Here is a 25,810-nt window from a genome sequence, read left to right on the forward strand (position 1 = left end):
CTTGCTCTGAAACCGGTGGCCCGCTAAATTCTACAGGTAAGTAATATGTAGTGTGACCACAACTATGACATCCCAGTTAGCCATCAGCTTGTTACAGACATAAAATATAGGGCAATTTTATAATGCCTCCCAAACAGCAAACTCTACCATTTGATCAATATTGTGGCTGACCCCACATCCTTACGAGCTTGGCAGTATCCCTAGCCACTTCTACAGATAGCAAAATTGAGCTCCAGAAGCACACAAGGGATATTTACAAAGGAGAAAAATGGCAGCTAGCTGCCAAATTAATCAGAATTAGACCTTAATTAGATGGAAAATTCAGGTCAGGATGAGAACATAATTCAAATCTCGTGGGCACCGACCAGTGCTTTATTTCTAAAGTTGTTGTGCATTTTTAAGATAGCAGTCAAGCCGATTTGCCTTTAAGAGAAATGACTCGGCCAACAAATAAAGATAAAATTATTTTTTCAGATATGATGGGTCTTGGTTCTGATGCTCTCTCCCATACTTCTAGATCTCCTATTGACGTCAGTATTAGGATAGGCAGATTTTTCCAAACAGGGAAATGGAGATGATCGTGGTAAATACTCTAATGGATACTTCAGTGAGAAACCAAGTGACTATCAATAGGACACAGAAATAAGTGAGGAAATCTACCAACGCAAACTGTGATCTCTTATTGCTATTGGCACCAAGATCAGAATCGGGCTCGCTGTCTCTTTTACACTACCAAGGCAGCAAGCAGCTGCTCTGTGCAGGAGCAGTGATCCAGTTCTAGAAATCTCCCAGCAGCAACCCTACCCTTTGTGTTCACGGTCTCTCAGGTCTCTGTGGTAGTCACATTCTACCTGCTGCTGATACAGGAATGCATGTTGCCTAAGCAGAAAACAGATAAAGCGTAAACTCAGATTATCTTAATTGTCAAATTTCAAACTCATATTTAATCCCTTTTCTACTGGTTTTGTGTAACTGTTTCATTGCAATATTTTTTGCATTTTGCTGCTTAAGCCATAAGCTTCTTAAAGGGAGAGAGGGGAAAAAAAAAACCTTGACATAATACCACGAAATCAAAGAGCAAGCTGACTGGAAAAAAACAGTTACTATATTTAAACTGCATTATCCTATCACAGATTTGCAGTTTTTAAACCTTTCCACTTTGATACAGCATTTTTGCAGTATTTTAATACGTTTTGGTAGATTTCAAGTGGCTGAAATATTTTAATAACTGTAATTTAAGAGGAATAAAATAGTACAGTGGGAGGAAGAAACAATGCCCCCGTTTGTCACTCATGAAGATGTGTGTTTGAAATCATCTGGGGTAATAAGAGCAATGAGTCTGGTGGTCTCACCCTAAGTCTCATTAGGCAATTAGCCAATCTGCAAAAATCATTACACATTTTGGCACGGTTAAGTAGTATAACTTTGTCTGTGTCCACTGAAAGAGATCCAGGCCTGGAATAAAAGGCTACTGCTGGTCAGCACGACAAACCGCCATTTTGTGTGTGGGGTGCCTCTCTCTGCTGCAGGTAGATCCAGTAAAAACTAGTAATCTTTGAAACTTGAGCTTGAACTTGATGTTTTTGTGTACAAGACATAACCCACGTTACAACCAGTAACTCCGCTGCGAATCTGCTTTGCAGCAATATGGCTGAGTTAATGTTACTGCAATTTGAAGGAAGGCATCCCGCAGTCCTCTCTCAGGCCAAATTCCCATTTACTTCAATTAGTAAGCATTACAGGAACAGTTTTAATACTCCTGCCTGATGTGTTGGCTTCTTCTTCTAATATATTACACTGAAAAAAAAGATAGCAGGCCAAATGTATGAATGGTGTACTTCCATTATGTGAATGGAATTTCATCAAGGCTAAAGCTTGTTGTGCTCCTTTCCAAGGTAACACTAAAAACAAACTGCAACTTTATTTTGTAACAGCAAATTAAACTGGTTTCCCTCTTCCTTACAGATGGAGAACGTAAAGCTATCTCCACATGCTGGAAATACTAGTCTCCTGGAAGCTTTCATTGGGCTTGGACAGCTTAGGCAGCGCTGAGGTGCCTTCCTTCTGATTGGGGTCAAGATAACCATATTCTCTGAGAGACAAGACAAATTTCTTAGGAAACTTTGTGAATCCCTTGACAACAAAAGATCGGAAGTAAGACTGTCTTCAATTCACAGTTTTAAGTTTATATGATATCAGTTTATGCCAAAATTATCAGGTGCTGACTCTGTTGCAGCATCTACATGGGTATTTGTAGTTCATTCTGCACTATGTTGTGTAGGCCAAGCACTGTGTCTGCAAATATTTTTCAAATTTGCAGCTGACAAATGATCTTTAAGGATTTGAAAGGTATCACTTGTGTAGAAATCCTCAGTGATCAGCTAGCATCAATCTTGCAGATCTGTGGAAAGGTGGGGAAACCACCATAAAGGAAATGCAGAGCTTTATTGTGCTCTGGAAGAGAAAGTCCTGTAGAGCAGTCCTCGATTCAGCCATTCTTCTCCTGATGTTCACTGAGCTGTAACAACACCCGGTGGCAGAAAAAACACAGGCAGAGGACTATACTCTCGGGTTCTTTCCACATTTTATGTAGGGTCTGTGTTCAAAAGATGCAAAAGAATGCAAAGGATCAAGTCCTCTGTTCTCAGTGGAAGAGAGAGAAACAAGGGAAGCGGAATTGTCAAGCTGTAGCTGAACTACTGAATCCTAGAGAATGCCAAGAGTTTACTGGGATTTGGTAGAATGCAAACTCTACTCTCCTAGCCACATTTCTGTCTGTTAGCAAGTTGAAAGGACACCATATCTACTTTTTTTTACACACTCTGCCAAGTTCTAACTGCACATGCCATTGTTCTGGTATGCTTAAATAATTTTCCGCAAGCCTTTTTGGAGGCAGGCACAAAAAGGAAAACAATAATGACATACAAAATATATAACAAAGGGAAATAATTATGAAATATGACCAGTTTTTTTCCTAATACCAGTTTGTTTTGAAAATTGTTACTGATGCTTAATTATATTGCTTTTTCTATAACATTTACAGATAATACTTCGAAGTAGTAAGAAAACGAAGTGCATGACTTTCAAGTGCTTTACAGAGGTTCTTATACACAGTCTAGTAAAATATGCTTGTGGAGAAAAATATTGGTGTGGTAAATGTATTTTTACATAATGTTACATATGATGTAAGCTGTGTTAACGTGGTAGAAGATTGGAAACTACCCAGACATACCATACTGTCAGTCAGTGAAATATATTAATTGAATTAGCTGGGCTTACTGTGTATATATCCATTGTGGAAATGACATGTCTCTTAACGTTGCATATGCACATACTATGGGGACCGATGTTGAGTCTATCATTCGGAGGTGTTTGATGATAGAGGTACATATGTACTTGTGTGTTGGCAAACTGAAAACTTAGGTGTGGCTTAGCTGGGCCTGTGACAGGCATTCATCGGTTGTTCTGCTGGCACTGTGTTTTTTTCTAGGACATTGTTTTGTAAGAATATGAATTTCAGATGCATGTGTACCTTCTGATTTCAGTTATGTTTTTGGGATGATGGAATCATGTATTCATACAGTATGAAGAAAAATATCAAAACAGCAACAAAAATATACAGTAAACTGTATGTAAACTATATAGATTCTCATGTTGACATTCTTGCCTCTGTAACAGGGTATGTGTACGTATATGCAGGGGATCCAGTGGTACAAGAAGCAACATAACTGTATTCAAGCAACATTTGGCCATGCAGATTAATCCTGCTGATAAGCAAGATAAAATTAATATGAGCATGCAATAACTAATTCTCATACTTGAACTAGGTCATCTGATTGTAACTCATGAATTTTATTCAGAACTGCCCTGTGAAGTGCAGACATGCAGTCAAGAAATCCTTATCTGGACATTGGCTGGTTACACAGGAATCTCTTCTAGGACAGCTGTACTTTTGCTAGAAAGGATAGAGGGCAACACACAGCTTAGAATGTCATCATTTAATATTGGCTGTCCCCTCTCCTCACTTCTCGTGCCAATACAGAGGTAAGATTAAGAGATTTTCCTTCCAGATCAGCCAGTTCCTCATAGCACGATACTGTGGGTGGTTTTTAACACTGGTGGATATGCAGATTGTATGTAGGATCTGCATTTATGTAAGCCAGGACACATGTACAGATCAGCTTTTGTGGTTGCACACGCATACACAGGAGCATTGGTTGGAACTGAGTGCTTTTAAGGGAAGGTATTTATATTGTGTCCTGTATTGTTTGCCGTGTGTTATGTATAGCTGGTGTCACTAGTGTCGGCCAGTGCTGATCCCTCTAACAGCTTGTGTTGTGTTCCCTGAAGTTTCTGTGAATTGCTGGGGAGGATAGCTAAATCAGTCAGTTTTCTGTATTCTATATTAGTTTTTCAGTCTGTGTCACTTACCGAGATACTGCGCTGAGGAAGACTGGTATCTCACACCACACAGGCTGCTGAAATCACACCGTGCAGTTTATACCTCCTCATGTTATCTCGGTGCAAGCCAGGGCTGAGTGTGCGTGTTACGGTTATGCTGGCGGGGCAGGGTGCGACGGCTGGAATGGGAACTGGGGAAGGCTCGTGGGAGGCACTGCTCTGTCAGCACAGGCCCCGTCACGGCCGGGGCAGGACCTCTGGGGTGCAAACCCCTCAGTGCATGCACGGGGGCACACACCTCGTGATTTTTTTCTCTCCTCGGGTGGATTCAAGGCTGGACGAGGTTCCTGTCACCACGGAAGAGGAGACAGTCCCACTCCCACCCTTGGGTACTTGAAGCTCCTGTCACGACACAAGCGGGGGCAACCCCACACGCGACCCCAGTCACGACAGGCCGCTGCACTGAGGCGCCTATCGCCTCATCCCTCCCTGCTGGGCGGCATCCCCGCGTCCCCTCATCCACCGAACACGGGTCGAGATCGGACCAGGAGGCGGCTGCGACCCGGGGCCGGGCCGGCTCGCCCCCCCGCCTGCGGGCCTCATCCCCGGCAAGGCGGAAGCTCTCCCGCCGCCGCATGAGGCCTGCAGCGCCCGCCTCCGCCTCCTCCCCCGGGCGGAGGGCGGCCGCCCCGCGTTGCGCAGGACCGCGCCAGGCACCGCCACCGCCACCGCCATCGCCTCAGCGGCCCGGGCGGGGCCGCGCCATCCCCCGCCCCGCTCCGCTCGTCCCGCCAATGAGCGGCGTCCACATGCCGCGGCGGCGAGTGGGGCCCCGGGCGGCCCAGCTCCCGTAAGTTACATTAGAGCAGCCGCCGCCGGTGCGCGACCGGACCCAGAGAACCGAAGGGGGGGGGGTCGAACGAGCCCGCAGCCGTGACGGCGGCCTTCGGCCGTTGAGGGGAGGATCGAGGCGGCGTGTGTGTGTGTGTGTGAGGGGGGCGTAGCGACCCGTCCCCGGCGGGAGGCAGCGGGGCGGCTGCGCCTTTTTGTGTCCCCCCCCCCCCCTCCCCGCCTCTCGGAGCCGTTATCGCCGGCCGCGGGGGCGGCTCGGAGCTCGGGGAGGCGAAAGGCGAGGCGGCGAGGCCACCCGGCCGCGCTCTGCCCCGCGCCCCTCAGGCCGCAGCGGCTCTCCTCAGCCAGGCTTCGGGGGTGCCCGAAGCCCCCGCTCGGCTCCCTCAGAGGGCGTGTGGGGTGGGAGGGGGGGCGGGGGCTTTTTTTTTTTTTTTACATCGGTTTTCCCCCCCCCTCCTTTTTTAATTTTTTTTTTTTTTTTTGTTGCTTCCCCTCCTGCCTCCTTCGGAAAGAGCGAGGCGGTGAGGTGGGCTCGAGGGCTCCTGTGGTGCGGGAGGGGTCTATGGTGATAGCACGGGGGCGGTGGGGGACAGAGCCAGGCGCTGAGGGGGCTGAGGAGGGGGCTCTCCGCTGCGCCCGCCGCTGACGAGGAGGAGGAGGAAGAAGAAGAAGCCAGGCACCATTTGCTGCTCCTTGCCCCAGCCATGGAGAACGCGCACACAAAGACTGTGGAGGAAGTTTTGGCTTATTTCGGTGTCAACGAAAGCACCGGGCTCAGCCTGGAGCAAGTCAAGAAGCTGAAGGAGAAATGGGGCTCCAACGGTAGGTGAACCGGCCCCCACAGCCCGCTTCCCTCGGCCGCGGGGATGCTGTCCCTGGCATTCGTCTTCTTTTCTCCCTCCGCTCCCTTTTTTCACTCTTTTCTCTTTTCCGCTCATCGTTCTCGGGGCCCGGTTTCAAGGCCTGACGTGTATGTATTTGCAAAGCCGGCATCTCTTACAGGACCCGGAATAGGAGCGAGGGAGAGAAGATGGCTGACTTGAACTCCACCTCGTGGGTTTCTTTCATACCCCGAGCTCGCGGGGCTGCTTTGGGAAGGAGGATGTCACCTCCGTTTCCTTTCACCTTAACGGTGGGAAATCTTCTTCCATTCTGAAATGAAACACCGTGGGTTTTTTGTCCGTCTTGACCTTCATTTTTCTATGCTTTCCGATACCTTTCTGTCCCTCATTTTACATTCTTCTCCGGAGTCGGGACACAAAATTCATCAGATAGGGTGATTTTTAAAAAATCTTCATTATTCGGCCTTACTAGTCCCTTTTGAACTCTGATGGCATTGCGTAAAGATGCAAAGCTGTGAGAAAATCATATGTATTTCTTTTTCTTTAGCTTTAACTCCCCTTTCATGCCTCTTGTATTGCTAAATGTACTCGTGGGGAAATAGAGAGCAGAAACGAGAAAATCCTGAAATGGAGAAAAGCACTTGAAATATTTTGAACCAAGTTCCTTCTTTTATTTTTTTTAAGTGGTCGTGGAGGAAAATCCTTGTCAGAAAGCATTTGGAAAGCATTTTAAGCCTTTGACCCTTTGTATGCAGTAACAGCAGAAGTCACACAGCTGGCTGGAGTGATGACTTGGCTGAATTTACAACCCTTTGCAGCTCCCAGCTAACCTGTATGTGTCTTAAAACGCAAGACTAGCAGGCCTATTCAGTTCTTATAATGAGAAGAGCCGCTTTAATTGCTCTTAAGGTATGGCTCTCAAACCCAGCTGAGTTGGGTGTACAATGCAGAAGCAATATCTGGTGGATGCATTATAATACTCTAACATTTCTTCAATGATTTCTTCTCTTTGACATGCTTCCTGAAAAAATCTGACTGACAGAATTACCGGCTGAGGAAGGTAAGCATTTTTTTGAAATCTTCTAGTTCTTGTCGATAGTTCATCCTTTTTTATATTCGTGACTAAATGTCATCTTTACACATTGCAGGAAAAACCTTACTCGAGCTTGTGATTGAACAATTTGAAGACTTACTAGTTAGAATTTTGTTGCTGGCAGCTTGCATATCTTTTGTAAGTATGAATTGTTCTTATTTCATTGGCTTGTATATTGCAGACTCAGAAATGACGTATGTTCCAACATATAGGAACTGTACACACCTCTTCAAGAGGTAGAAGCATAAGATACTAAGTAAATCACTCTCTTTTAAATTGGTTGCTTCCTGAATGGATTTTTTTCTATGCTAGAGAAGAAAGTTTCGGGGAATCTTTCACTGCATGAGTCAGAAGTACGTAACTACGCTAGGCAGGTATTTTAAAAGTACTTCTCATTCAACCCTGCTTGCTTATTTGAAGTGGGATTTCCCAATGCTTTTGTTGGCTTTGAAAACTAACCTTGAGTAAGTGTTTAACTGGTCATCCTTCTTGCCTTTGAGTTAATTGTTATCAAGCTCAATGTATAATCGCTGCAAGACATTTTTGGATGCAGTGCGGACTGTAAATAGAATTTACATGGCGATTATTCCAGTTGCCTTCCCTTCCTGATAATAGCAAGGTGACAGTTGTTGCTTTTGACAGTGACAAGAATGATGACGGCTGTGATGGCACCATTGTTGACCAAATTTGGTAACTGACCTTTGGATAGTCTAGTCATAAAATGAACATCTTGCTTTGTGTACAGGATTAAAAGAACAAGAATGAAACTTTTTTTTTAAGCACATTTAGTTGGTCATCTTACGTAATATGTAAAGGGTATGCGTTTACAGAAAAATGGAAATCTGAACGAAGTTTTAAGTCTAGAAGGAAGTTGAAATCTATGCATCTTAGGGAGCTGGATGACAGGAAAAAAAGTGCAGAATATTAAATTGTTTCGGTAGAAATAGAAGTTTATAGTAGACTTTGCCCTCGAGTTGTAATTAACTACTTGGAAAAAAAAACCTGCAGCTGTTGGGGGTGTGGAAATTGTGACTAGCTAAGGGCAAGGTAATTTAGATGGGCAGAGGAGAAACTGTTCTGTAATGGGGGAGGATGTGGAGATGGGGGAAGGGTTGACCTGTTGTGGCTGCTGCCGCATGCCATGGTGCTGATCCTTGACCAAGGGAAGCTTTATCTATCCCCCCACTGACACCTCCTTTCAAAATGTGCTGGGTTTTGGTATGTATATACCGTTACCAGCTGAGCAGTGGTTGGTGGCATTGATCTTGGCTGTGGAGACATTGATGCTTTACTCACTCTTCTGTTTCCTGGGGAGGAAATCGGGCTGCCCATAGAAATTTGAATAAACAGGTCATTCAGAAACCTTTTTTCCTCTTCTCTTTCTCATTTCTTTTCCCAGAGGATGGAAAGGGGATGAGATAAATGACAGTACAGAATATTGTTAGCCTTTCCTTCCAACATATATATTATTTTGTTTTTATTATAACAAGTGAAGAAACCAACTTCACCAAACTTAAAGATTTCATTGCTGAATATGAGTATTCAGTACAATACTAGACAGAAGTCATATAATACACACTGCCAAGCACGCTTTGCAAACTTTATTAGTAACTGGATTCAATTTCTTTTTTCAGTATGCCTAATTTTCCTGCCTAATTAGGGGGAGACTGTAGTCGAAAGGAGTGTAGGGTGTATCTGGGTTCTCTGCTTTTGTGCAACTGGCATGGTGTATGACCTTGGGCTACTGCTCTGCCTTTTTCTCTGTCTCCTATTTAAGAGTTATGGCTACCCACTGTAGGATTATTTTGGGAATAGCAGGGATTTTCCTTTTAATGAAATGTAAAGGAAAAAACTTGATACATTTTATTACAGCACTTTAAAAGCACTCCCCCTTTCTGTTTGTTTCTGGCTTTTTCCCTGTTCAGAATGTGATCATTGTCTGATTTTATTTTGTTTTGACACTTTTTCTTGATGAAAGCATATTAGAGACTTTTGTAGTAGCTGTAAGGAACTGTTGAATGTGTTCATAGATTGTATTGCTGTAAAATTGGGTGGAATTAACATCAACTAAATTCTAGGGTTCCTGAAAACATTTGAATAGAGTGTGTAGCTGTGTTAAGCATGTGGACAGTAGTTTTTCCATGAGAGAACATGAAAATATGTAGGACTCCATTATTTAATGTAGTAAAGTTGAGACTAATAAATTATGCTAAGTCATTCTTATGGTAGAGCAACTTAATACTAAAAGTTAACTTAAATGCGTGTATTACGCTGTCTTTTGCAAGCTTTAGGAATTCAGTCTTGCCATTTGTACTGTTGGAAAGCATGCAAAAGTTCCTGTACCTTAGAGATCTTGAAATGGATAATTAAACTTAACATGGAGTCAGCTAAATTTGTGTTGCTTTAGGATGTTGAGTAATACCACTGATAGCTGCTCTTTCATCTAATGTGACTTTGCCTTTCTTGGGGACAGTGTCAGACCCCTCAGACTTAGACGTGGGACTGGATGTGCGGATTCACACTTCTGTTCAGTGACTACTTCTTACTATAATTTATCGCTTGATAGGCACTAAACTACAGTACTCAGGTAGGATGTTGGATAGTGTACCAACAGAAGTAAGACTGGATAATGGCTCTGGTTTGAAATAACTTCCAGCTGAAGACTTACAGACCTGGTGTATATCCAAAAGGGAGTTTCTGTCAAGATGCTTAAATGAATTGTTTACTTTGAATGACAATGAATGGGGGGAAAATGGCTTAACGAGCTTGGGATTAAGGATGAATGACCCCCAAATCTTGTTAAGTCTTTGAATTACTAGCAAGGGGGCTGAAAGTTGAAATTAGGCATGAGTATAGCATTGACTTTATTTTTAAGCTTTTCTGAGCTTATCACTAAAACTTGCTCGAATTTGAGCAGTTGAGTTTACTGAGGATCAGATGGAGAACATGCTTCACCATGCTAGTGGCAGCAGGTCGGCATTGCGTGCTTGCGGGAAAGGCATGGGTGCTGTTAGGGCAGTGAAAGCAGTGGAGTTCTTCATTGTCAGTTTAAAGAAACTGTTGAACTTGAAGGTTCAGGTGTGAGAGATGGGACCTCAAGGTATGTTAGGGTACTAGTTTGTATCATGGAAGCTTCTCTGGTAATTGTGTTGTGATCTTAAATCGTATTAGATTTTTACTATTATGATTGACGGCTCAGAAAAAGTCTTTAACATCAAGATCTTCCTTCAGCTACATTTTTGTGTAGAAACATCACCTATTACATACCATAATATTCTGTGTTCAGAGTGCCTTTTGTGTCCTCTGCTCCCACAAGCCCTGTCAGGTATGTGTCAGTAAAATAAATCAGACTAACAGCTGAATCCGTGTCACCCTAGCTGATCGCGGGGGTCATATGCTGCCTGTTGCCTTGGCTGTGGATACCGTATGCTACATTCCAAGTCAGAACTGCTGTTGCAGATGTGCCAAGTTAGTAACAGCTTCAATTCTTACACTGTTGTTCCTCCAATATTTTTACTGGCCTTAAGTATGGCTTTTGAAGAGAAACCGTGTAATTTCTGATTCGAAGTAAATGGATCTACACGCGCACTCGGATCTTGTCCCAGTGTTTTGTCAGACATGGTGAAGCTTTTACAGAGGTAACTTGAGAAATGCATCTCAGTGGTTCAGGGGCCTTTGTAGCTTGACTTTCTAGGTGTAAGTAAGAGGATGTTCAATTTACCATGAAATCCAGCTTTTAATTCTTGCTACTTCAATAGCACACACTGAAATCGACAGTATTTACATTAAAAATAAGCTTGCTTTGCTGTATAAATCACTTCAAGTTGTAAAATGTTACTTGTGCCCCTGATTGGGAATAATGCTTTGAAGAATGTGATGTATGCTTAACTGTACAGTCTCTGCATCATATTTCTGAGTTTTCTTCTACAAGATGAAGTATGTACTAGAAACTAGCAAAAGCTTGTATTTTAGTTAAATCTTCAGCATTCTGAGAGCACTCCTCCTTAGTTCAATTATTTCTCTAATGCCTGAACTAACTTAAAAGTGAATGTTCTGGGTCTCGTTCTACTAGTGGATGTGTGTGTTTAGATTAAAACGATATCTTGTGATTTAGGCTGGAGAAGTTCATTATATCCTGGAAATTAGCATGAGTATAGCCTCATCTGTGTTAAAAGGTGAACAAAGCTGCTGGCGAAGGGAGTTAAATGTGCCAGTAAAATGTTGCAGGCTTTGCCCTGGGATCACCCCAGAGCTACCTGGTAAGGTCAGGAGCTGTATGTGACACGAGATAAGGGTTGCTGAAGTACATTACATTGGCATGCTTTTAGCCAAACTCAGATTACTCAATAGGACCTGAGACACCAAATGATAGGTGGGGTGACAAAGGAGTAAGAAGCAATTGTGATTCCATTTTAATTTGTATAAATTAAACTAAGTACTCTGTATCTTTATTTTCACTGGTTTTGCTACAGTAATCACAGGAATGTACTTGCATTTAGAAGTACGGAGTAGCATAAATGTTGGGTATTTACAATCTGCTGACCCAATAAAATTCTTGATTTCTTACTAATAATTCTGGTCAAGATTTCTTTTTCTTGGGTAGCAATTAAAAATAAATCTGTTAGCAAATTGGGGATTTTACCTTTATTATTTCCTGGTGTTCAGGATAACTGTCAAGTAACTAGAACAAGTATCAGAACTATTAAAATAGCTTGTATCTGCTTAAAATTAAGTAAATTTGTATTGAGAAGAAAAATCATTAAAAAGATTTTTGAGCAGTAGTAGTTAGCACTCTGTCCAGAATGTACTGAATCTTAACTCAGTGTGTCCTGTGAGAAGAGGGCTCTCTTAAAAGCTTGCTGTAGTTCTACATGACTAGCTTTAATTAGTCTAAGACTTTTTTTCATCAGGATGAGGTCTTAATCTGCCTGCTCACTTCAAAGTTTCCATTGTCAAAATGAAAACCAAACAAAAAAAAAGCCTTGTTAGGTTGCTGACAACAAACTGTTTGCTTTTCGTCTGTTAGTAGGTACAGCCTGCTGGGCAACAGAATTTTATCTTGAAACTTCCATTCTTCATTTTATTCTGTTTCTGTTACTTAATGACAAATGGACACCTGAGGCAGTTTGCCACCATAACTTAACCTCACAATCCACAGATATTAATTTGTAGAAATGCAAAAGGCTGTAAGGACACTTACGTTCTTGTAGCTGTATTGATTAGTAGTCTGCCTCATTGCTGGCTGACTTCTGCATTGTACTTCTGACCCCCTTTCTTTAAATAACCACAAAAACTAAGTGCTGTTTGCCTGTTGTTGCATGTTTTTGGACTTAGTATCCTGCAGGTCCACCCCATTATGCCTTGGATAAAGTAGGCATCTGTAAGCCATAACTCTAGCAACACTAAATCAGATGTGCTGAGTGAAAGTTGTCCTCAAAGCTGCTTGTGTTGGCTGTTGGTATGGGACTGGTAGGTCTTGCTATTGATTTCCCTTATGCTGTCAGGCTTCTGTTTCTTTTGAGCAATTATTTTATCTTTTTCTTGCTTTTTAAAACTTAAATGATAATTTCTCCTACTGACCTGAACAGTACAGTGGAGATTGATGATGTGGTAATTAAGCTTCTCTACATGTGAGTTTAAGTGGCTAAAATATGGTGGGGCCCTTCTGAGTAGTAGCCAAAGATCTTTCATGGAAAACCTCTTCAGGGTTTTAAAGTGTGCTAATGGAAGCTTTTTTTGACATAGACTCAATGCCTTGGGCAAGAATTATAGTCTCTACTAGGCTTTGGCTTACGATCTGTTATCAAAAATGCATAATGAAATGCTCCTAAACTTACGTGTATTCTTTGCTCTACCTTCTGAGCTTGCTGTGTTTTTGTTAACTTTAGGCTACTATCAAATAATAACACTCATTTGTTAGTACAGTAAGTCTTGTAGGTCACAAATGTCCTCAGTGGAGTGCTAATGTAGCAGTAGTTTGCTAGAGCAAAACCAAGGACTCGCGTTCAGGTGTTCTGTTATTTACATGCCTATGTTTGCACTCTAGAACTACACAGTGTAGGTTCTGTTCCACAGTTAACAATTGTGTGGAAACTTTGTGGGCGAGATGTGTGCTGCTCGCCTCCAGGATTAACTGGGTATTTCATTTTAATCTAGTTACAGATTGATAACTTTGCCAAACAAGCAACAGTGAAGATCTAAGGCAACTTAATAGATTTGTACTGTTAGGATCTCTGAGTTCATCGGCTCTTTTTGAAATAATGGCTTATTGAAGGAAAGATCTCAAACTTAATTTTGGCTCTCCTTGATGTGCGTGGATCTTGCTGTTCTTGTAGCTACTTTCCTTCCCTCTTGAAGTTGCAGGGTTTCTTGGTGTTGCTTTACAACCCACATGGTCTTCAATCTGCAAAGATTATGGTTTAGTATTATGTAAAGCAGATGTTTTACTCCAGTTAACCTTGCAGTTGTCTGCTCTGTTAAGAATGCTAGAAAATGATTGAATTCCCTTGCTTTTTTGGAAGCAGGATTGGCCGTGTGGAATCCCAATAAAGAAAAGGAGGGAAGAAACAGATACTAAGCAGCTTTTCTGATGGTGTGTGGCTTTGTATATGCCAAGGAAACTGGGACATGCTGTTAGCCATTTCTATAGCTCTGCTAGAGGCAACAGTGCTGGTGAAGAGTAAAAGCTGTCTGTGATACAAGGGGTAATGTGTTGAGTGAAAACTACTGTGTAGGCTGCGCTTCAGCAGGTCAAATGGCAGAAGCTGTTACTGAGGATTGAAGATATGTGGTGTGGGAGGAGGGAAGAGGCATCGAGATGTGAAGAGCATAAGAATTCCTAACTAAATCCCTCTCTCCAGAGGGATTACGCAGACCCTCCAAATAATGCATTGCCAGTTGGAGTGGTTGAGTCTTACTAATCGTAACCTGGGCCTTACAAGTTTATTCTTTTGTCATAAAATTTGTTGTTGCATTGGGTTTGCTTGACAGTCTGCTTTCTGCTTGAGGCTTTCATGCTGCTGCTCCTTCTTCCTTTTAACGTCCTGGAGTGTTTCACAATTGAGCAATAGCTCTGAGCAGCATGTCAGTGGAATTATGGTGCTTGCTTTAGTAACGGTTTGCTCACTGCAGTCAGTGATTCAGAGTGCTGCTGTTGCCTGACTACCAGCCCTAATTATCTCAACACGTTGTTCCTATTTACTGTCACTTTCCAGGCTTCCTGTTGCTCAATATGTTGACGAAAAAGCTCTTCCTCTCTGGTCACGTTAGCTTGACTTTTCTTCAGTAGCTACAGAACTCTGCAGAGGCCCTGACGCTTACCCATTCTCCTGAAGCCAAATGAATGGCAGAAGCCTAAAACTAGAACATGATTTGAAAGCAAATGGATTAAAATCTTCTTGGTGTCTTTTATGCAAATTTTCCAGTTGATTTACTTAAAAAAAAGTTTAATTTTTATCAGATCCTTGGCTCTGAATTCAACTTCAGATGTAATTGTACGGTTCACTTAAATGCTTCAATAGGACATCACTTGTATTTTAATTAGTAGATATTTATTTTTCATATCTACTTACTGAAAATTTGTAAAGCTATTTTAATTTGTCTAAGTTACTGATAAAGAACAATTTAGTTAAAATTCAGAATCTAGCTATGCATAAACCTTAATCATGCAAAGCTTTAGTGCTCTAAGTAGTCAAGCTAATCAGTCTGCATCTTGTTTTAGACAGTAATGAAAAATTTTTGCAACTTTTCAGTGCTGTAGCCATTGTCACGACTTCTGCTTTCGGTTTTGAAGCAAGAGTAGCAGTATGGTTCCCAAATAAATAGCTTTCTCCTTTAAAAGAAGAGCAGGCTTCGGAATGAACTTTGTACTATTTCAGTAAAGATTCTTTTTCTCCTTTTCCATTGCATATTGCCAACTCCTTCAGGAGCTACAGCTTGGAAGATTTGAGGGTTCTTCAAAATTGCTGAAGTCTGAGGAGTTGAACCTCAAGCTGAACTTTACAGTGTCTTAGGTTCGCAAGGTGTCTATGTAAATCACTTGATTTAAATCAGTGTTTCTCTCTTACAGGTCCTGGCCTGGTTTGAAGAAGGTGAAGAAACAATCACAGCATTTGTAGAGCCATTTGTAATCTTACTTATATTAGTAGCCAACGCGATTGTGGGAGTGTGGCAGGTACGCAGATACTTTTACAATACCAAATCACAAATGTCGTGGAGTTTCTTGGTTTAAGAGGAACTGCGCACTGTAGTGTCAGGTGCTTCATACAATGCAAGCAATATGTATGGCTAGATTAAGATTTCTAAGAGTCTATGCATCATATAAATTCTAGACAGAAAGCATTGACTAAAGGTGAAATGAAAGCTTCAGGAGTATTGCCAACAAGGCAAAGTGCCCGTCAGTGTGTTTAGCCATACACTGATCAACACATCAGCTAACAGTCCAGAATGAAGTCCTGAATTCAGGAAATAAACATTGCAAAGATAAGAAGCAATCATTTGTATAGGTTTACAAAAAAAGTTGCTTTGTCCCAGCTGAGGAACAAAGGATGGAACACTTGTAATTTTGTTTCCTGTCTGTTTCCTTTTGAGAACAAATACTAGTTTTAGTGCATTTGTTGAGAGAATTAACACAGTATTCCTCTTCTTCAATTACTACAGTTCTTAATTCTAAAATAATATTGGCAATAATGTGTACTGACACTTCTTAAAATAGTCAATTATACGAACAATTTTGTTTTGCCAAATTTGATCACTTCAGATGGAACATTTGATTAGATTTTTTTTCTGCAGATAAAAAATATTATGGGGTTTTAGGGTAACTTAAGTCCCAGATTTTTTTAAAGGGCTGGTGTTAATGTAACATATGTACTTGCTATCCTAGCAAGTTAGGCTTCAGGCTTAAAAAAAAAAAAATAAAAAAAAATACAACAAACACCACAACAAACCAAACAAAAATGCTGTCCAAAATAACAAGGAAAACTAAGGGAGACACCTCTTAGCATGTTAAAACAGGTTGGAGTCGAGCCTAAACACTGTTAACCACCAGAAGTGTCTTTCAGTGGCATTGCTGCATGTTTCTACTCTTTGCTTTGTTCAAACACAAGTAGCAGAATATCGATTTTCTAGCAGAATCCTGCTTGTTGCACAACAGCTAGAGCTGGTAATGGACGAAGAGGTGACGTAGAGTGAAGAATGATAGCAGTGCACCCTTAAGTGTCACTTTGTATTCAGATCTTCATAAAGCAGTTGTGGAAGAATTAATCTTTAATAACTTGAAACTTTGTGTTACAATTTGGCACATAACAATCTGAAGCCTGAAATGTAAGGTAAAGCTATCCGTTTAGTTTGGGAACTTGCTTGTGTAGTTGGATAAACTCTTGTATGGAATAATTTTTTCAGATGTGCTAAGTGTGCAGAGAGTATCTATACATCTACATGCACCGAACTTAATTGTGAAACAGAATTGCTGCACAGATTAAGTGACTCATTCCCTTGTTTTAATGGGCATGGAAAAAAGTCACAGTACGTAGTCTCCACCCATAACTGTATCTGTTTCTACAGGTACTGTGAGCAACTGAGTCATTGCCTTAGCTCTGCCCTTTTCAACCTTTCTTTCCATGTGCACATTTCCCAAAGCGCCATCTGCTAGTACTTAAGTGGTTGACAGGTCAGCGTACCTACCTTCAAATCAAGCAAACTGGGAGCAAAAAGATATGGTCTAAGATGCTGAGCTGACTATCCTATCTGAATCATGTAAATTCTTTCTCATTTCTCCTTTTTGAAGTAAAAGTTATATTTAATGTTCTCTTTGTGAGGCTTTCTCTTGTACCTTAAGGTTTTGCCTAATGTTAACTCTTAGTTAATGCATGGAGAAGTAATGTCAGCATTATGTTGTTGAGGATCAGAATCAATTTACCTGGTGGAATATGAGGCTAGTATTGCTAACAGCTTTTGGGACCTGCACTGGTACCTCTTCATGGCCTGGCACAGAGCTGTACCATGTAAACAAAAGTCCTTCAAGGTAGCTTTGGTGAGCTGCTTTGTTTTGTGGAAACACCTCATACCTCAACCTTGGACTTTCTGAGGATTAAGTGTCTGCTTTGATACATGCTGGGTCAAGTTTTTATCATCTAGAAAGCTTGGTATCTATTTGAAGCGAAGACTTTCTAAAAACTAGGTGTACTAGCTGTGCCCTTACCATTTTCAGGACTGTGTGATGTTTGTACTTGGAAATTGAACGGAAAAATGAGAAAGAAGTTATTCTTCCTTGAGCTAGAGGAGCAGTAATGATAGGCTGTTGGTTTCTCACGTTGCCCTATCTCTGGGTAGCATCACTGCATTGACAGCGATCTCTGGTAGTGTTAAGCTGAGGAAACTGCAATTGAGATAGGAAAGTTATTGTGCTAGTGTTTGTGGAAATAAAAACCTGTGTGTGGGGATTCATCTAAGTTTGTAAACTGTTAGACTCTGGGGAAGCTTCTTGTCAGTGTGCCTAAATTTCACCTTAGTGTGACTTAATTTGCTGAAATGAAACTGATGATAACACTGTTGGGGAAACTTTGAGTATCTTAACTAGACACTTCTATTAGTAAGTGAAACTCAGTATTGCTACCCCACTCCAGTCTGAATGCAAGCTGCTCCAGCTGGCAAGGTACAGCTGAGACAAGACTAGGATTACAACTCATGGATATACTTATGGCTGCTTTTTGACATGGAAAAAAAAATCAGTTACATAGAATGGTTTGTGCAGCCTCTCTATAACAAGACATAAAGGATTTCCTTGATAGGAAATACTGCTGAGTTTGAATAAACAGCATCAAGCTTCTAAATGCCCACCAATATCTGAATTACACTGTAATGATTTCCAGTCAGCAACATCATAAGGGGATGGGTCACATAATTTTCATTGTGAATAACTGTAGCTGAGCTGAGTCAGTAGTATTCATACGATACTGCATTTGAAAAGTCAGGTCTGACATACTTATCTTTCCTTATCTTGAAGGCTTTTTTAGTTGCATGGTTTTTTTTTCTGTCTTTTAGGAAAGAAATGCTGAAAATGCTATTGAAGCTCTTAAAGAATATGAACCAGAAATGGGTAAAGTATATCGACAAGACCGAAAGAGTGTTCAAAGGATTAAAGCAAGGGACATCGTCCCGGGTGATATTGTAGAAGTGGCAGGTAAGGCTCATTTATGTAGTACATACATGTATTGGTGTATATTGGAAAACTGTTGTGGGGGCCTCGTCTTAATGATTTGAGACCCTGGGGGGAGTTCTTAGAGAAGTCTTAAGTATATGCTTCGCTTAAAGAACAACCTTGCTTCTGTTCATCTGTAATTACTTTAAATGTGCATTTGCACTGAGGGGATTGTTTTTCAAATTGCCACTTAGTTTAATTAGCAGGTCTAAAAGCAAAGCATCTTAATTGGAGTACAGGTTTTAAAACACTTGTCACTACTCTAAAACTGTATTTTCTGCATTCTGGGTTCAGGCTATCATATAACTTGTCTGTTTTCTATCACAAGATTTTTTCCTTGCTCTTAAATGTGATGACTTAAATTTTGGAATGCAGAGATTTTTTTTGTTTAGTCACACTCTGTCCTTTAGATAAAGAAAGCTATAATTTAATTTGAAATTTTTTCCGACTCTTACGCTTGCAGCGGCAGTTCTTTTCAATTTCTCATTACAAATGTCTTCCTCTGTCCTCAGCTAATATGTGCCTGGCATGTGACATCGTTGGTTTCTCATCTTTGATAATGCCTTAGCACGTCTTTCTTTTATGTATTGCTGTACAGAAGGCTGCAAATAGAATAATTATTAAATAAAGTAGAGCATCCTGTTCTCTACTGTGAGCATTTGAACCCCATGCATTCATCGCTTCTTTTTAAAATAGATAAATAAAGCCCTAGATCAAAAGATTGGACTCTTGCATCAATGTTTTCAATAGACTTGTCCTAAAAGATGTATCTTTGTCTGGAAGGAGTGCCAAAATAAAAGTATGAAATGAAATATGTAAAACTCCTTCACTTTGGTGATAATGCCACAGCAATATCTCTTTCACTAAATTGGACTGGTCAGTGACTTTGTTTCTGATTTCTTCCCAGATAAAAGTGGGTGGTTCTTGTTAAATGTCAGGAGTAATTGCATACTCATATTTCGTAGGTCATTATCAACTGTTAGCTGAGTGATTGCTCCTTCGGGAGCAATTTAGGGTATACATCAAACTATTTCTTTTCCCCTAGCCTTCCTTTGCTTTTAGAAGTGGTAGCTGTCGAAGGTGGAGATAAATATATACCCTTAAAATTGACTATCCTGCTGTTTTAATTAGTAGGCAGAGAGAGAGTATGCACTCAAAATGAAGTTGGTGTTGGCTGGCTGCCCAGCTTTCATTCCTTGAGAAACTTTAATGTTTGCTAAGCCCTGTCCACAGTCTCAGTCCTGTGCACAGGATGATTCAGCTATGGCAGCTCTGGCTGAGGTGACTGCGAGTGAGCGTGAATCTCGTCAAGGCTGAGGCTAGTTTGCTCTTAGTGTCCGTGGGTGAAGAACAAGTACAAATACAAAGTGCTGATAGCTGAAATAAAGGGTGAATTATGATACCTTGACACTTACTCTGTTTTACCTCGCCATTACCGTATTCTACAGTCAATTTAAATCCATGAGTTCTGCAGTGAGATTTTGTTTAAGCAGCTGAAGTTTTCTTTCTCCCAATTTTAAGTGCGTGCAATAGACCGGTAGTTCTGGAAGCAGTTTATCATGGGAGTATATTGATTTTTTGGGGGTTACTTAAATTAGTATTGGTAGAACAGCAAACTGATGACTGTATTTTATACAGGTTTGGGGAATCCAGCTAAGGAAAAACGCTGGATTTTGTTGCTCTGACAGGTGCCTAGAGCACAGAAATTTCCCAACTGATTCTTTGTTATTTCAGAAGTGGCAGAGAAATCCCATTTTCATCTTGCAGAAAAAGACAAAGCTCAGGTTGTGTGTGAAACAGCTGGGGGATGTGCAGGCTTTACTTACACTGCTGTGCGTTGTCAGTATCAATAAAGTCAATTGCTTGTGACTTTAGACATCTCTTTGGAAAATCTTTATCTGAAGGAGAAAAATGAATTGGAAATAAATTGCTGACTAGCATACCTGTATTGCTAGGCCGTCTTTATCAAGCATGGTACCCTATTTTTCACAGGGGAACTATTGCATTATTTTAAAATCTGATTGTAGATCAGTGTCTGATAGTTTGCATGTGGAATGGATTTTTTTTAAAAAAAAAAGGAAACTTAAACTAGCGTGCTTAGTAGAAGAACAAAATTACCCAGCTTTTGTGATTGTCCTTTAACATAAATAGTCTAGCCTGTCGACTGACTGTAGAAGCACGTACTAATTAAAACACTCACTTAATCTGGTGGGTCAAATAGTCCCAAGCTAGTTTTAAGCACTCATTTTTCTTCTATTGGCAAATATAGTCAATTGCATCTTCAATGAAGGTGACTATATGGGTTATATTAAGTACGTCATGTGGTTGTTTTATACAGAAAACAAGTGCTTCAGTGTAATATGAACACTGATATCGAAACAATATAAATTCTAACTTGTAGTCAGACAATGATGAAATTTTAATCGTATCAAACTCAGAAAAGCTCCCAAGCAAGTTGAGAAGAGCAATACACTATGTACCACCGTTAGTGTCAAGACCTGGAGGTGAGGGAGAGTGTGTGCATGCCTGTCTCTCAAGCGCAAGAGTATTGTGATGGCCTTTGACATGGTGTTTGCAAAAAGATGACCATGTAGGGAAGTGACGGAGCACTTCATACTAGGATACATATCTGGGTATGGAATTCTAGGCAAAGTGCCAATGACATTTGTGTGTCCAGGCGAATATCTCTCAACCGAGTGGTGTAAATAACCAGGTGATAGGTTTCTCCCCTGTGTTGATATCTAATTTTAAAGAACTTTCTAAAGGTCTTCTGTTACAGAACAGTTAATGCTATAACAGCTTTCTTGATGTAGTTGCATTGGGGTCTGATGCAGAGAGAACCTGCTGTAGGAGTTGGTGGATTGGTATTGCAACTCATGCAAAAGTATACATTTATATTTGCTTCTTTACACTGCAAGAGTTCTCTGAGAATAAGTAGCATTGAACCATTTCCAAAATCATTTGGTCGTTCTTGTAGTTTTGAAGCCATTAAAGATAACCTGTGCAGTTCAACATAGCCAAAAGACAATACAATAATGGCTAATACCATTACTTTTTATTTTGGCTCCTTGGGCTATTCCACGGAGCTTGACTGTGTTCATTACATAGAAAGCCACAAGGCGCAGTAGTCTAAAATAAAGCTACGTGAAGATACTTCCTTTAATTGGTCCGTCAACCAGGGAGATGGATGCTGGTGTATTTGACTTGAAGTAATAGGGGGAAACTGCAGGTCTGCATTGTCACTGTGCAGTAAATGTGGAGTACCTTGAAATAGATTAGGCCATCTATCTCTTGAGGGGTACTGTCTTATGCTTATCTTGGGAATCAGCGTGCACGCAGGCACTGTGGAGCGCTTGATGAGCAATTACTGGTTATTATGCCTGGCAGCTAACATTCGACATAAATGCCACACTATAATTTTGCAGGTGTACCAGCAGACAGTTGATGGTTTGAATGCTTGGAGACTATGCAGACATGAATTGCTTAACTGTACATGTTCAGAAAATTTTCTTCCACATCTGCCTAAGCACAGCCAGTGGAAAAGATACTGTATAATCATCAGGAAATCTTTGGGATGGAGTTGGAGTTTAGGGGTTTGGGATATATGCCTTAAATTGGCTTGCAGAGCTCTAGGGGGCATAGTTCTCAGAACTGTAGTGTTTAAGGGTTACTTAGCTACACTGTTTGTTTCTTAGAATTGATGAACTGAAAAGAAAAGTCCAGATGCTGTCCTCAAATGGCTTTTCAGTGTGCCTGTCTTAAATGGATTACCACTCTGCTCTAAAACCTTAAGTTTATTTGAGGATGCACTCTGAATTGGTAACTAGTGGCTGCCTTAATAGATTAAAGATGTCCTTTGATGTTTTGAGTTTGTTTGCCTTGGTTAAAGTAATATTTTAAAGAGAAACTTAAAACAGTAAGGCTTCAGTTCTTAAAGTTTTATATGAAGCCCAGTCTGACAAGTTGGGATAAACTGGTTGCAAATTGCTTAATTTTAAAAGAAGCACATTGTGAACAGTAATGAATTTTGTTCACTTTTGTTGCATTATCCTGTCTAAAATGTTCTGGTTTAGATGGGGTATCTAATTAGATTTCTGTGATTTAATAAATGGATGTTTACTAGTTGTAATTTGTAAGTGACCAAGCTGGAGTCACAGTCATCCCTTTTTCCCTGAAATGCTGAATAGTGGTTCCTGTCATCTACTGTTACATCTGTAAGTACTCAACAGCTTAAAAATACACAGACTTCCCAGAAATTAATGCTTATTTAATTGGTGGATATGCTTGAATACTCAGTTTTAAGTTTATACCTGGCATAAAGTATGCAAGTGCTACTTTCCAAGGCTTTTAATTCCAACTGCAGAATATTTCAAGATACTTTCTAAAGCATAAATACTTTATAATTAAGGGAAGATATATTTTGGCATTAAAGTTGGGAAGGAATATTCTTGAACTGAATTACGTCAGACTCCAATGTGGTTATGAAGGAGCTACAGGTTATCCGTGTAGTATGAACAGCAGACATTGATTTATTCTAAAGCAACTTGGTCTCTGCATCTGTGTTACTTTTTTAATGACTAGAATTGATCTTCAGTGCTAAAGATACAGGTTTATTTCTTGTGGAAAAGTAGCTGGAAGGGGTGAGGGTGGCATACCAAACAACTACAACACAATGGAGTGAGACTTCAGTCCAAAGTGTTGACCTTCTGGTAGCTGTCCTAAAAGCATACTGCTGAAAGCAGCTCTTGATATGGGGGGGAAAAGTCAGCTGTAGGTATTTCTTGCCTAGCGCAAATTATCAGGTTTGCTTTGTAAAAATGAAGCACCAGCTGTTCTGCTTTTTTCATAAAGTACTGCTTTTGCACTGGAAAAAAACATGGAAATAAAACCAGTGGTTAATAAATACATCTATGCATAGTACATAAATTTGTGGGCTGCGGTGAACATTTTGGCTGTCGGACTCTAACACATCAGAGGCAGTTCTGAGATAAGAGTGCAGTCCAAACTTCACTCGGTACTCCAGTGACATCATTACCACATTGGTGGTTGTGCATGAGGTTCAAGTCAGGGCACAGCCTGAACTCGTGTCACTCACAGCACACATTTGAAAGTTTAACAAACTGCTCTTGTTTTTTTCCAGATTCTTACAGCAGTTTCCTCTGGAGTTGCTGAACTCTTTTTTGTTTGTAAAAAAAAAAAAAAAAAAGTAAATGTAATTCTCTTTTAATTGTTGGTATTCATAGTATATCTGGTGTTCTATACTCTGAATAGAACTGATACTGCAGTGGGGTTTTAATATAAGCACAAGTAGTACCAAACAAAATGCTTGATCATCAAGATAATGTTCTGCTAATACCATAATCGCCCTCACAAAGCAAGCCTTTCCTTTTTTAAGACTAAGGAAAACTTGCCCTTTGGTGCTGTGCTGCACTTCCAGAATGCTTACTGTTTTTTCTTGGATTGCCCAAATGCAGTCAGATTTGGAAATCGGACTTCAGCTTCAGTGGGGAGATGTCACCTGCTGCTCTACCTGATCTGGCAAAAGTTGAAGCTTAATGTAACGGTTTCTTCTTTCTGCTATTAGGTATTTTTATAGGCTGATCACAAGAGTTTCCAATCTAGAAGGTGGTGTTATAAATAAATCCACTGATTAAAAGCTGAAGCTAGACCAAGTCAGATTAGAAAAAAGTGCAGACTTACAGGCTGGGTATCACATTGGCACAACTTATGAAATGTTCTGGTGCCCTCTTCAGAGAGAGTGACACTTAAATATGATTTTCCAAAATGGAAAAATTAAAATAGGAATAATTTGTCCTATGTACTGCTCAATATAGTATATACTTTTTCTAAATAAAAGCCTCAATTCTGACTTTAAAATATTTTGCTCCCAGACAGCTGAGCTTTTTTCTATTTTTCCTTGTCTCCTTGGTTGTCATTGATGAGAATGCAATATAAGTAACTTATGTATGATTTTTTTCTTCTACCTCTAACAGTTCTTAGGTTTGGATATTAAGACCTATACGCACTGTGCAGTAAGCTCCAAAGATAATTTCTGCCTGTCCAGAATGGAGAACAGCATGTGGTAGAGAGGGCTGTTTTGTGAATGCTCTCTAATCTGTAGCATGTGTCATCAGTGCAAAAAATTGACTCAGAATGTATTGTTTTGCTGTCTTGGCAGTAAAAGCAAATGCTATTTTACTAGTATGGTTAAAATTGAAGGGACCACTATTTTAGTCTACATCTTCTTGAAAAGAAATCCATCTTAACTGTCTTTGGGTGTAAATTCAGGTCTACAGTGTATTTCACAGTCACTCCTCGCTTTGATAACTTGACGCTTCTGACCTTGTATGAAAGAGTAGGTGGACTTAAACTTCTTATTTTGAAGACCTTCTGATTTTCGTAGCATTTTTATTATGCCCTATAAAGGAGATGTTAAATTTTATTCCTGTAACAACAGGTTAAATTTGTGGTCAAACACAATAGGAAGACTGGGTTGTATGTGAGAGGAAGACTAGTATGTGAGGAGGGAAGATGAGCTAAGCTGAGTTTGTTAAAGAAGTTTAGTATCAAAATCGTGCTGCAACAAATAAACTTCCAGATAGAAGCAGTTCATTATGTTCAGAAGTGAGTTGCAATTGTTACTGTCCGTCCAGCAGAAACAATACTCAGCTCTATCCAGGGTCCCATGTTGTGTTACTTAAGCCTGCTCATTTCAGTTCTTAAACCCTGTGGTGGTATCTGTACTTTAGGGATTTTTTTGCTTGCTTGTTTCAATTACCTCAGTTTCATTGGCAGTTTATTAGTAAATACTCCCCACTGGTATGTATTCTCAATTAGAAGATAAACTCTATTTTGGGGCAAGAGTGGACTTTGAAATGGCAGATTCTTTGAGAGGCTAAAGATCTCATTAGGAAAAGTGGCCTAAATAACTGTACCCATAGTAGTATGTAATGTTGGAACAGATAAAGAAAACGGATGTTAACCCTTAATGTTTGGGCAAAAAAATAATACTCCTCTTTTCTTTTGATGGCTTTAAGCAAGTGGCTTTAGGTTTTTATTTTTCCTCTAACTTCATGATTTATAGAACGTCTCGTCACTTTGTAGCTTCCTGAGCTGTTGGAACCATAGGCTTCAGGGTGCTAAGTGCATTTCTGCTGTAGGAGTCTCCCAGTAACTGTGTTCTGACAGTTCTGAAAATAAATGTTTAGTATTACTGCTATCTTGGAAACTGGTAAAGGGATATCAGTGCTCAAATTCAGCATTTCGATAATGAATTGATCATTCCAGGACATGGTCACAGCGAGGTGTTAGATTGGGACTTAACGTGTTCTGCACTTGAAGTCAGTTTGAGGACTTGAATCATTCAGGGTTACTTCCCAAGTCCGACTGGGCAGCCTGCGTGCTGGATTGTCCTTAAGGCTGTTG

General features: G+C 40.5%; 1 protein-coding gene across 2 annotated transcripts in view; it reads left to right on the forward strand.

Moving 5' to 3' along the window:
* The first annotated feature begins 5,719 nt into the window (after window positions 1-5,719).
* The window catches only part of ATP2A2 (ATPase sarcoplasmic/endoplasmic reticulum Ca2+ transporting 2), a 45,098-nt gene continuing 25,007 nt past the window's right edge, over window positions 5,720-25,810 (forward strand). For both annotated transcript variants that reach the window (XR_007166993.2, XM_066979049.1), the window contains exons 1-5: window positions 5,720-6,075; window positions 7,138-7,155; window positions 7,244-7,326; window positions 15,257-15,361; window positions 18,229-18,367. Coding sequence is in view for 1 of the 2 variants with exons in the window: in XM_066979049.1 (XP_066835150.1) it covers window positions 5,958-6,075; window positions 7,138-7,155; window positions 7,244-7,326; window positions 15,257-15,361; window positions 18,229-18,367 (463 nt within the window). In the remaining variant the exon portion in view is untranslated. The remainder of the gene's footprint in view (window positions 6,076-7,137; window positions 7,156-7,243; window positions 7,327-15,256; window positions 15,362-18,228; window positions 18,368-25,810) is intronic.

The sequence above is a fragment of the Anser cygnoides genome, chromosome 17 (genome assembly GCF_040182565.1).
Source record: "Anser cygnoides isolate HZ-2024a breed goose chromosome 17, Taihu_goose_T2T_genome, whole genome shotgun sequence".
NCBI classification, from domain to species: Eukaryota; Metazoa; Chordata; class Aves; order Anseriformes; family Anatidae; genus Anser; species Anser cygnoides.